The sequence below is a fragment of the Biomphalaria glabrata genome, chromosome 5 (genome assembly GCF_947242115.1).
Source record: "Biomphalaria glabrata chromosome 5, xgBioGlab47.1, whole genome shotgun sequence".
Lineage (NCBI taxonomy): Eukaryota > Metazoa > Mollusca > Gastropoda > Planorbidae > Biomphalaria > Biomphalaria glabrata.
The window spans coordinates 33,948,414-33,961,056 of NC_074715.1; the positions used below are offsets into that span (position 1 = coordinate 33,948,414).

The 12,643-nt window shown below is 39.1% G+C and overlaps 1 protein-coding gene across 1 annotated transcript in view; it reads left to right on the plus strand.

The window, feature by feature from the left end:
• The window catches only part of LOC106060279 (collagen alpha-1(IX) chain-like), a 159,667-nt gene that overhangs the window by 79,969 nt on the left and 67,055 nt on the right, over positions 1-12,643 (plus strand). Inside the window, exons 28-31 of the mRNA XM_056030301.1 lie at positions 4,932-4,985; positions 5,334-5,378; positions 6,658-6,711; positions 7,258-7,311. Of these exons, the coding sequence (XP_055886276.1) occupies positions 4,932-4,985; positions 5,334-5,378; positions 6,658-6,711; positions 7,258-7,311 (207 nt within the window). The remainder of the gene's footprint in view (positions 1-4,931; positions 4,986-5,333; positions 5,379-6,657; positions 6,712-7,257; positions 7,312-12,643) is intronic.

A 12,643-nucleotide genomic window follows, 5' to 3' on the forward strand; every position in this document is an offset into this window, starting at 1 on the left:
TCTAGACATCTCCATAGGCTGTAATCCTTCCATTTCTCTAGACATCTCCATAGGCTGTAATCCTTCCATTTCTCTAGACATCTCCATAGGCTGTAATCCTTCCATTTCTCTAGACATCTCCATAGGCTGTAATCCTTCCATTTCTCTAGACATCTCCATAGGCTGTAATCCTTCCATTTCTCTAGACATCTCCATAGGCTGTAATCCTTCCATTTCTCTAGACATCTCCATAGGCTGTAATCCTTCCATTTCTCTAGACATCTCCATAGGCTGTAATCCTTCCATTTCTCTAGACATCTCCATAGGCTGTAATCCTTCCATTTCTCTAGACATCTCCATAGGCTGTAATCCTTCCATTTCTCTAGACATCTCCATAGGCTGTAATCCTTCCATTTCTCTAGACATCTCCATAGGCTGTAATCCTTCCATTTCTCTAGACATCTCCATAGGCTGTAATCCTTCCATTTCTCTAGACATCTCCATAGGCTGTAATCCTTCCATTTCTCTAGACATCTCCATAGGCTGTAATCCTTCCATTTCTCTAGACATCTCCATAGGCTGTAATCCTTCCATTTCTCTAGACATCTCCATAGGCTGTAATCCTTCCATTTCTCTAGACATCTCCATAGGCTGTAATCCTTCCATTTCTCTAGACATCTCCATAGGCTGTAATCCTTCCATTTCTCTAGACATCTCCATAGGCTGTAATCCTTCCATTTCTCTAGACATCTCCATAGGCTGTAATCCTTCCATTTCTCTAGACATCTCCATAGGCTGTAATCCTTCCATTTCTCGACATATTTATAACTTGTTACCCCTAACATGTACATAACCTGATAACTTTCAAAATATTTATAACTTGTCATGCTCTTAAATCTTTATCTGTATATTCATTTATCAACGTTTTGGAAACATAAAAAGGTTTGGCGCGTGGAGTGTGTTGACCTCTGACCTCTCCCTCTCCACGCCCCTACACGCACATCCAACAGAGCGATGCATCCCATCAGACCCAGCAATATCAACATGGCCTTGAAGAAATGCACCAATCTTTGACACGTCGTGTTAGTTCTGTTTATTTTAGACTGTTATATCTATTAGAAATGTTGCCGGGAGGCGGGCCCCAACTGTTTTGTTAAGCCGTAGCAGTGAAGCCATCATTGTTTTACATTGTTGAGCTCAAGAGAAGTAACTCTTGCGGTTTTTTATATTTATTGTATTGTGGCTGAAAAAAGTTTCTGAATATTTTGTTTGTCTTGTGTTGTTAAGATATGTCAGAACAAAGACTCCGTAGGGTAACTGAGTTGAGACTAATTTGAGAACGAGGTTTGGTCGGCATTTCATGTTCAGACAGCGGTATTGACACGATAGTCTATAAAGAAGCATTTTCTAGAGATGTGTTAGGAACTCAAGACGAGTGCGTCTCACTGGCTCTGAACTGGTCACACAATTCTGGCCAGCAGTATCCAAATGCTAATGCTCTTTTAGTTGGCAATCGTGCACTCTTTTGTCTGGGAGCTGCTGTTTTGTTTTGTTAGGTTGATGTCAAGCACTCTTTTGTCTGGGAGCTGCTGTTTTGTTTTGTTAGGTGATGTCAAGCACTCTTTTGTCTGGGAGCTGCTGTTTTGTTTTGTTAGGTGATGTCAAGCACTCTTTTGTCTGGGAGCTGCTGTTTTGTTTTGTTAGGTGCTGTCAAGCACTCTTTTGTCTGGGAGCTGCTGTTTTGTTTTGTTAGGTGCTGTCAAGCACTCTTTTGTCTGGGAGCTGCTGTTTTGTTTTGTTAGGTTGATGTGGGAGCTGCTGTTTTGTTTTGTTAGGTTGATGTGGGAGCTGCTGTTTTGTTTTGTTAGGTTGATGTGGGAGATGCTGTTTTGTTTTGTTAGGTGCTGTCAAGCACTCTTTTGTCTGGGAGCTGCTGTTTTGTTTTGTTAGGTTGATGTGGGAGCTGCTGTTTTGTTTTGTTAGGTTGATGTGGGAGCTGCTGTTTTGTTTTGTTAGGTTGATGTGTTTAGCTTTGACTAGCATCCTCTTCCTTAAAGCCGCTGTTATATTTCCATGGCTATTTTTTGGTAAGAAATTCGGCCTCTGTTGTGTTAGTTAGCAGTTATCCAAATAACAATTAGTCAGCCTAACACTTCAACTCGTAACGAATATGATTGTTCAAAGGAAACAGTTGCAGGTTCACTGGTAATGATGAATCATTCAACGTAGTTTTTTTTTTTCACACTTTTCTGAGCATTTAATTCTTCACCCACCCTCTCCCTCCCAAGTGCCTTCAGTTGACCTTAAGAACGGTTGATAAATTATCCGTCTAAATGTTTTTGAAGTATTTTTTGTCTCTAAGTTGAAGTTGCCTCACATCCTTCAGTTTATGTCTTCTAGTGTCAGATGAAAGGTTCTGGCGTAATCATTCTCACTCAGACATGTATGTCCACGCACACAAATACACACTAACAAACAAACTATGCTACAGACTGGAGGTGATTCCAAATATAAGGAGTTAGGGCAGATGTGAGGTAGGGAGTGCGCTTGTAGACCTGACAAAATATCCAGCCCTAAATGTTCCTAAGACATAGATATAGACAGAAATACTCAGAAAGACACAAAGAAAAAGGCACACTCCTCGTTCCATATGCTAGGACAAATCTGTACAAAATCTTCTTCTCTAGTGCTATTAGAGCATGGAATGGGTTGCCTGAGCCAGCCAGGAAAACCATTGACTTGGCAGAATTTAAGTCATTGGTTAACATGCATGACTAGATGCATGACGCGTAGGACGTAATCATCTTCTTTTTTGAAGTAACGTCTGTATTATATAAGATAAGAAGAAGATAAGATAGACTAGTAAAGCGTGAAGGTATTGTCCTCTACTTGACTGCGTTTGAGCAGCTGCTTGCTTATCTTATCTTATCTTATATATTGTCTATGTTGCTTAGTAAATATAAAGTAGGCTCAAGACATTCTTTTCTTAGTAATGCAAGTTTTATTCTTCACATCATAAAATGTTGTCTTTTTTGCGCCCAAATCTGGAACACTTGCTTATAAACAATCCTAAAAACAAGAAAAACACCGCCAGCCGCTACGATGTTTTTGATTCGGCCTACGGGCTATGCATATTTGTACGATTATTCTTCATTATCTTCATTATATGGACAACTAGTTCTAACACTAGACCTAATCTTTTGAGTTAGAACTCTTAAGATCTAGTCTAGATCTAGATTTACTTCTAGACCTAGAATCTAGATGTAATCTACATTAGGCTATATTTACGTAAAAATATAAACAAAGCTTATAAATTTCAGAAAATTGAAGCAACGTTCAATTATCGCATAATTTCGGGAGGCCTACACCATGGATGACTACGCCAGGTTTTTTTATTGAATAATTCCAATGATAGGCCTAGAAGACGATGCGCAAAATTTTCCTGAACTTTAATTTATTCTACTCTCGAATCAATAACACATTACATTCGGAAATTCCCGAACGCAATAATCCTTTCAAAAACGCGATAGTCCTTTCAAAATTGATGTTGGCTCTAGATCTAAGTATAGTACTCAAGCCAATATGAAAAATTATAACTGTCAAAATAGAATTTTCCCCATGTGGCCAAAATCCTCGTTCTGAACTGCCTATATTTAAAAAAAATCTAAGTTGCTATTTAAATATATAGTTGACCTGAAATTGAACTATGTCTAGATAATTGAACTATTCAAACATTTATATGCGATATTAAAATCGCGAGCACTAATTAAATTTGTCAATGTTCTAATATGGTTTATGATCTAACTAGAAAACCCAGATTGTATGTTAATGATCTAACTAAAATGTTGTTTGTAAAATGTTTTACATGTTTCGGATGTTCCTTCAGAGTTGAAGATAATTACTTCCTAGTCCAAACCTCCCTCAGGACGACGGGGGATGGGAGCGGGCAGGGTTTGAACCCGGGACCATCGATAAATCTGAACGACAGTCCAGCGTGCAAACCGCACGACCAGGCAGCCATCCAACTAGAAAACCCAGATTGTATTTCTTTATTTGGTACCTCAAGACTAGGTGCTAAAATTATATTCTTTTTCATAGCCGGTTGTCTAAATGCTAAAAATCAACTGAGCTGTGACGCTATCAAAAAACGAGGACAAACAATCAAATCTTGTGTGATCTTGAACAGTACAAACGTTTAAGCTTGATATTCTTCACCGAATTACACATTTTTATTGTTTTTCACTTGTGAAATGTGCCCAAATATTAATTTCGCAGAAAAAAAAACATGTCACACACATACAAAACAAACAGCAATTACACACACACACGAGACAGCCTTTTCAAAATAATGTGAAAGATTGGCATTCCTTGTTGAGTATTGAATGAAGCAGATGTTTATTGACATATTTTCTTCCCCCTTCTCTTCATAATCTGAGTAACTTAGTGCTGCTAGTGTTGTAGTGGACACGTGATGTTTATTCACTCGATAATGTCCAACATTAAAGTCTTCAAGCCTCCTGCAGTAGGTCAATGGCTGCAAGTTCATGTTCCGACTAATCTTGACCGAAGTTTATAGAGCATAGCGTTGGCTAGCCATTAATGGAGTTCAAATGAATAAAACATTAATAGTTTGTAGACTATCTCACAGGTGTGAGCACATTGCCAGGCAAGTCTTTAAAAACACATGCAATGTAACTAAATGTTTTACCAATGTTTACAAAGGTGGTTATCATTTTTCATTATATTACTTTCTCACCGTTTGATATTTAAAATCCTTATAATTTAAGTATCTTACATAAAATTTCCTTCTTACCTTTGACTTTTGAGTAATGAGTTCCATAATGTAATTTCAATTACATGTTGAGAGCCTCTGTAAGTAAAGCTTCAAAAACGAAACATTCTGAACTTAAGATTTTTTTTTTAATTTTACATTTAACTTGATTTTTTTACAGGGTTATCCAGGAAATCCAGGCCCACCAGGAGAACGAGGTCCGGCCGGAAATCCGGTAAGCCTTTTTTTTTAAATTTCAACCAAATTAAGATTGATTGAAACGTCTAATTGCTAACGAATGTAGATCTAGATCTAATTGTAAGCTGTTGATATTTGTAGCTCACTCTTTGTCCATACATATTCGACCATGTTCCTAAGCAGGCTGTTGTTTAATGTGGACACTTTTAAACCATTTCTTTGACCTTTTCTATGAACTCTTTGGTACATATCATGTAACGTTCTTTAATCATATACAATTAATGACTGAATAGCTCTGAATATATTGATATTCACTTTTTAGAATCATTTTGGTAACTGAACTGAACAAGGTCAAATAACTAGAACACTGATTTTTTCTTTGCAGGGTACTCCGGGTTTACCTGGGAAACCTGGCAACATGGGCTTACCTGTAAGTAGGTCATGTGTTCCCATTAACTGCTCACTTCCTATGTTATGGTTACTAGTATTGATGTTTGGAAATAATGAAGCCAATGCATGGATAAACACACAAAAATCTAGCTTTTGGGGAGAAATACTTGTCAATGTTACAATAATCTTCCACAATCAATCACATGACTATACATCACATCTCCTATCTATCTCTGTCTTCTCTCTCTTTCTGTCATTCTCTCTCTCTCTTTCTGTCTTCCTCTTTCTGTTTTTTTTTTCTCTCTTTCTGTTTTGTCTCTTTTCCTCTCCCCTCTCTCTCTCTAACTCATCTCCTATCTCTCTCTGTCCCTCTGTCTTTCTCTCTCTCTCTCTCTCTCTGACTTTCTTTCCCGCTGTTATTCTTTCTCTCTGTCTTTCTCTCTCTCTCTCTCTATGACTGTCTGTCCCGCTGGTATTCTTTCTCTCTGTCTTTCTCTCTCTATCTCTCTATGACTGTCTGTCCCGCTGGTATTCTTTCTCTCTGTCTTTTTCTCTCTCTCTATGACTTTCTCTCTCTGTCCTTCTCTCTCTGTCTTTCTCTCTCTCTCTCTCTCTATGACTGTCTGTCCCGCTGGTATTCTTTCTCTCTGTCTTTCTCTCTCTATCTCTCTATGACTGTCTGTCCCGCTGGTATTCTTTCTCTCTGTCTTTTTCTCTCTCTCTCTATGACTTTCTGTCCCGCTGGTATTCTTTCTCTCTGTCTTTTTCTCTCTCTCTATGACTTTCTGTCCCGCTATTATTCTTTCTCTCTGTCTTTTTCTCTCTATCTCTCTATGACTGTCTGTCCCGCTGGTATTCTTTCTCTCTGTCTTTTTCTCTCTCTCTATGACTTTCTGTCCCGCTGGTATTCTTTCTCTCTGTCTTTTTCTCTCTCTCTATGACTTTCTGTCCCGCTGGTATTCTTTCTCTCTGTCTTTTTCTCTCTCTCTATGACTTTCTGTCCCGCTGGTATTCTTTCTCTCTGTCTTTTTCTCTCTCTCTATGACTTTCTGTCCCGCTGGTATTCTTTCTCTCTGTCTTTTTCTCTCTCACTATGACTTTCTCTCTCTGTCCTTCTCTCTCTGTCTCTCCTCTCTATCTCTTTTTCTCTCTCTTTTTTTCTCACCTCTCTCTCTTCTCTCTCTCTCTCTCTTTTCTCTCTATCGAGTGTGTTTGTGAATGTAATAAAAAAAAATTGGGTTCAGGGGAGATAGAAATAGTTTTATATATATATATGTATGTATTTCTTCTCATTGGTCTGAAACCTATTTCGTTGTCAGGGCTACAAAGGTGACCCCGGAAGTCCAGGTATGAAAGGACCTCAAGGACCTGAAGTAAGTCATTATTTAATTACAAGAAAAAAAAAAGAAGCTTTGTGGCAATAACAATAATAATAATAATAATAATAATAATAATAGGGCTTGTCTTCGAGTCTGGAGATAAATGAGGAGTGCAGTATTTCACTTGGTCATGCAGCCCCTTCGGCGACCTACATATTTTACCACACTGTGCAGACATAACCACTGTCCTCTGTTGGTCAATTTGGATTCTCTTTCCGCCGTCCACGTCACCAATCCATTTGCATAAACTTGCAAATAAGATTCTATTTCATTCATTAAAATTTATTTTTATGTCACACAAAAACCAAATAGTAATTTAACATTAGATTTATTTCTTCATTCTTGTCCAATATCATCGCATTAGTTATATCTCTTTTATGTGTGAGTGTTTCAAGATGTAAACGATCACTTTGCAGTATCACTCTCGCGACTATAACCACATCGTATGATGTGTAGTACTAACCAGATATTATGTCTATAGCTCACTCTGGCCAGCATGTTGTCATGTAATTAAATCTAAGTCTGGCCTCTATCACCCAGGGCAAGCAAGGCATTATGGGATTACCTGGCATACAAGGACATGAAGGACTAAAGGTAAGTACAACAGTAGATAGTGGTTGTCAACAAATTTTTGCCTCTACCATTTTATTTTTCAATAACACAGAATGAAATTATTATCCTTTATTGTTCTCAATATCTCTCCATCGTGCCTCTGTAGTAAACTGTAATTAACTTTTTAGCATTTTAATTAATAAGTCATTATTGTAAAACAACAACTCTATAGATTATTATAGATGATAGATCTATCTTTTGTCCTTGTTCATGCATACATTCGCATCTATTGTTCCCCTGCAAGTAGAAGTGTATGCTTATTGAAATTGTGTGCAAGGTTTCTGGTTACTTTATACAAAATGAATGATTCATGAGAGTTGTCAATATTCATTAAGTGTGATTGAGAGCTTCAGTATATAGTTTTATGTAAATGAATGATTCATGAGAGTTGTCAATATTTAGTTGATACAAAATGAATGATTCATGAGAGGTGTCAATATTCATTAAGTGTGATTGAGAGCTTCAGTATATAGTTTTATGTAAATGAATGATTCATGAGAGTTGTCAATATTTAGTTGATACAAAATGAATGATTCATGAGAGGTGTCAATATTCATTAAGTGTGATTGAGAGCTTCAGTATATAGTTTTATGTAAATGAATGATTCATGAGAGTTGTCAATATTTAGTTGATACAAAATGAATGATTTATGAGAGGTGTCAATATTTAGTTTATACAAAATGAATGATTCATGAGAGTTGTCAATATAGATTAAGATGATCCAGTGTCTAACGAGAACAACCTACTCCTTGGCTATAAAACTCATAAAACTCATTAAGTCTATGCGAGGATTGAATTAGTTTTACATCTCCGCTGTGCTGCTGACTTTTAGTTTTTTTTCTTGACGCACGTGTTCCTTTCAAGTCTTTATTGACCACTTTACCCCCAGTAGCTAGACAGCAGGTAGGTCAAGGTAGGTCATTCCAGGCACTGCTAACCTTCATCGTCTGCCTATTTTGTCTCCATTCGACTCCATGTTTGCACACGAACTTATCTCAGAGCAGCGCGTGCTTCTAAGTTTCAGTTTCTCGCTGTATGTAATGTATTGATATCAGAGTGAAATGACTAACTCTGTGTGTGTATGCACTGAAATGCCTCGAGGATGTTTCTCTGATCTCTGCTCAATATACACACGTGACTTCCGGTGGCTTTACGATGACGTCAATCTTATAATTTAAGGGACGATCAACTCAAATGAAAAGTCCATTTAGATCTAAATCTAGATTAGCTTGACAGTCTTTGCAAAAAGGAAAAAAAAGTTTATTACTTGGCTAAATGTGATGTGTGCTGACCATATCCGGCCCGGGGTTTTTTGCTATCTGGTCCGCGGTGCTTGCTATTTGACCCACGGTACTTTCTATCTGGTCCGCGGTGCTTGCTATTTGATCCACGGTACTTTCTATCTGGTCCGCGGTGCTTGCTATTTGACCCACGGTACTTTCTATCTGGTCCGCGGTGCTTGCTATTTGACCCACGGTACTTTCTATCTGGAACGTGGAAACTTCTACCCACAGATCATAATGAAAACTCAGAGGTTCCACCAGAATGGACGATGTCTTATTGTGGTCCGTGACATGCAGACATAGTGCCGAACAGCACTGGTCTACACTTTGACAATGATGTGCATTAAATGTTTGTAGTGTTTGTAAAATGTTTGACATGTTTCGGAGGTTCCGTCAGATATGAAGTCTACTTCCTAGTCTAACATCCTGCAGGATGACGGGGGATGGCAGCGGGCAGGATATAAACCCTGGACCATCGAGACAACCAACCGACAGTTCAGCGCGCATGCCGCACGACCAGACAGCCAACCACTACCAAATTACTGGACCTAGTCATTAAGTTTCTGACTTCACCTGAAACAAAGAAACCTACTGCAGCTTCACATTTCAGGTCACGCCGTGTCAGCCCTCAAGCCTCTATCTATTCCTCTTCTCCGAGAATCCAAAATGAGACGCTAAAACGTTTATTATTCAAATATTTTACACTATGACATAGCAATAAACTGTCTTTGAAAGTTAAAAAAAAGAAACATTTCTTTTACGTAAGTGAAGTAGGGAACTACAAGACTAGGGTTTGAACCTTTCTCTTGTCATCGTCATTACATCTGAAAAACCTTTAATTACAACACAGTCTTTAACTTTAATTTATTTACCTAAAATCTAAAAATCTTTTTGAAAAAATCTAACTCTAGAAAACCCCATACACAAAAATGTGCCAAGTTTTTATTTAAAGAAACAATTACGTTCATCTGCACCAATCTGTTAGAACTTTGGGGCACCACATATGATCGACAACCGTCTCTCTCTATCCACAATTAGAATATAGTACGAGAAGAGTATGTGTGTGTTTTATTTTATTTTGAAATAGTTATTAGGAAATAATATTGAGTTAAAATTATAATCTACCAAATGATGATGCAAAGAAAAAAAAAGGTTCCATGTGTGTAATGTCAATGATAATTATAGAGAGCTATTTATAGAACAAGTAACTGACACCACAGGTCTTTAAAACAGAAGACAATGACTCCTTAATGAAACTGTTTGTAAGAGCAATTCAATATCTCTTAATAACTAAGGAATGACAGATTGTTTAAATTTAACATTTTTACCCCGACCGGATTCCCCAACCCTCATTTTTCCGAACAAAAAATCACCAGGTTAAACGCATGTCTAAATAAATCTACTCAGGCTCTATGACATTCTAATGCTAGGACTATAGATCCAGACTTTTAAAGACGGTGCGCTTAATATATTTATTTCTAAAACTCTTTAATACATGGGGGAATACCCTCTGACGTATGTATTTTCAAGATATAGATTGTCTAGACCTTGAGACAAAATTTAATTATTAGATTATTATACTTTAAGTTTAAAAGTATAACTGTCAAACCTGAGTTTTCCCTGTGTGACCAATTAGCTTATAATTCGTTTCACAAACAGATACTTTAATTGTAAAATTTCTAAGAAAATCTTTAGAGTCTTCCTCGAGAAACGTGCCCATGCATGTTTTTAGTTCCTGTTTCGTCCCATGAAGACTTTGCTAGCTGAAAAGAGGAATTGTAATGTTATTTGTTGGAAAATGTCCAACGTGTTCTGTATATCACCAAGAGACAATCAAACCAATGGTTCTAGAGTCTTATCATTTCCGTTGCATTTGTACAACGGAAATGGTTTCAAGTATATTATCAGACATTAGGATCCCGGGGTTTTATCTTTTCCCGCCTATCAGTCAGCAAACGGCTTCTGATCACGTGATTCAGCGGCTGTCATGCGATGTTTGGATGGAGTCAGAAACACACACAGCTTACATCACTGCTCTGATGGAGCTCACGATGTCTTGATCCATTGACTTTCGTGGCCAGGTTCGACGATATCTCCTCTTGAAGAGTGATGTTCAAAGTGTTGATGTTGGCGGTGTGTAGCTCCAGTCAGCTTATCCATCCAACTCTCTAGGCGTATTCATCCAACTCTCTAGGCGTATCCATCCAACTCTCTAGGCGTATTCATCCAACTCTCTAGGCGTATTCATCCAACTCTCTAGGCGTATCCATCCAACTCTCTAGGCGTATTCATCCAACTCTCTAGGCGTATCCATCCAACTCTCTAGGCGTATTCATCCAACTCTCTAGGCGTATTCATCCAACTCTCTAGGCGTATCCATCCAACTCTCTAGGCGTATTCATCCAACTCTCTAGGCGTATTCATCCAACTCTCTAGGCGTATCCATCCAACTCTCTAGGCGTATTCATCCAACTCTCTAGGCGTATCCATCCAACTCTCTAGGCGTATTCATCCAACTCTCTAGGCGTATCCATCCAACTCTCTAGGCGTATTCATCCAACTCTCTAGGCGTATCCATCCAACTCTGTAGGCGTATTCATCCAACTCTCTAGACGTATTCATCCAACTCTCTAGGCGTATCCATCCAACTCTCTAGGCGTATTCATCCAACTCTCTAGGCGTATCCATCCAACTCTCTAGGCGTATCCATCCAACTCTCTAGGCGTATTCATCCAACTCTCTAGGCGTATTCATCCAACTCTCTAGGCGTATTCATCCAACTCTCTAGGCGTATTCATCCAACTCTCTAGGCGTATTCATCCAACTCTCTAGGCGTATTCATCCAACTCTCTAGGCGTATCCATCCAACTCTCTAGGCGTATTCATCCAACTCTCTAGGCGTATCCATCCAACTCTCTAGGCGTATTCATCCAACTCTCTAGGCGTATCCATCCAACTCTCTAGGCGTATTCATCCAACTCTCTAGGCGTATTCATCCAACTCTCTAGGCGTATCCATCCAACTCTCTAGGCGTATTCATCCAACTCTCTAGGCGTATTCATCCAACTCTCTAGGCGTATTCATCCAACTTTCTAGGCGTATTCATCCAACTCTCTAGGCGTATTCATCCAACTCTCTAGGCGTATCCATCCAACTCTCTAGGCGTATCCATCCAACTCTCTAGGCGTATTCATCCAACTCTCTAGGCGTATTCATCCAACTCTCTAGGCGTATCCATCCAACTCTCTAGGCGTATCCATCCAACTCTCTAGGCGTATTCATCCAACTCTCTAGGCGTATTCATCCAACTCTCTAGGCGTATTCATCCAACTCTCTAGGCGTATCCATCCAACTCTCTAGGCGTATCCATCCAACTCTCTAGGCGTATTCATCCAACTCTCTAGGCGTATTCATCCAACTCTCTAGGCGTATCCATCCAACTCTCTAGGCGTATTCATCCAACTCTCTAGGCGTATTCATCCAACTCTCTAGGCGTATCCATCCAACTCTCTAGGCGTATTCATCCAACTCTCTAGGCGTATCCATCCAACTCTCTAGGCGTATTCATCCAACTCTCTAGGCGTATCCATCCAACTCTCTAGGCGTATTCATCCAACTCTCTAGGCGTATTCATCCAACTCTCTAGGCGTATTCATCCAACTCTCTAGGCGTATTCATCCAACTCTCTAGGCGTATCCATCCAACTCTCTAGGCGTATTCATCCAACTCTCTAGGCGTATTCATCCAACTCTCTAGGCGTATCCATCCAACTCTCTAGGCGTATCCATCCAACTCTCTAGGCGTATTCATCCAACTCTCTAGGCGTATCCATCCAACTCTCTAGGCGTATCCATCCAACTCTCTAGGCGTATTCATCCAACTCTCTAGGCGTATTCATCCAACTCTCTAGGCGTATTCATCCAACTCTCTAGGCGTATCCATCCAACTCTCTAGGCGTATTCATCCAACTCTCTAGGCGTATTCATCCAACTCTCTAGGCGTATCCATCCAACTCTCTAGGCGTATTCATC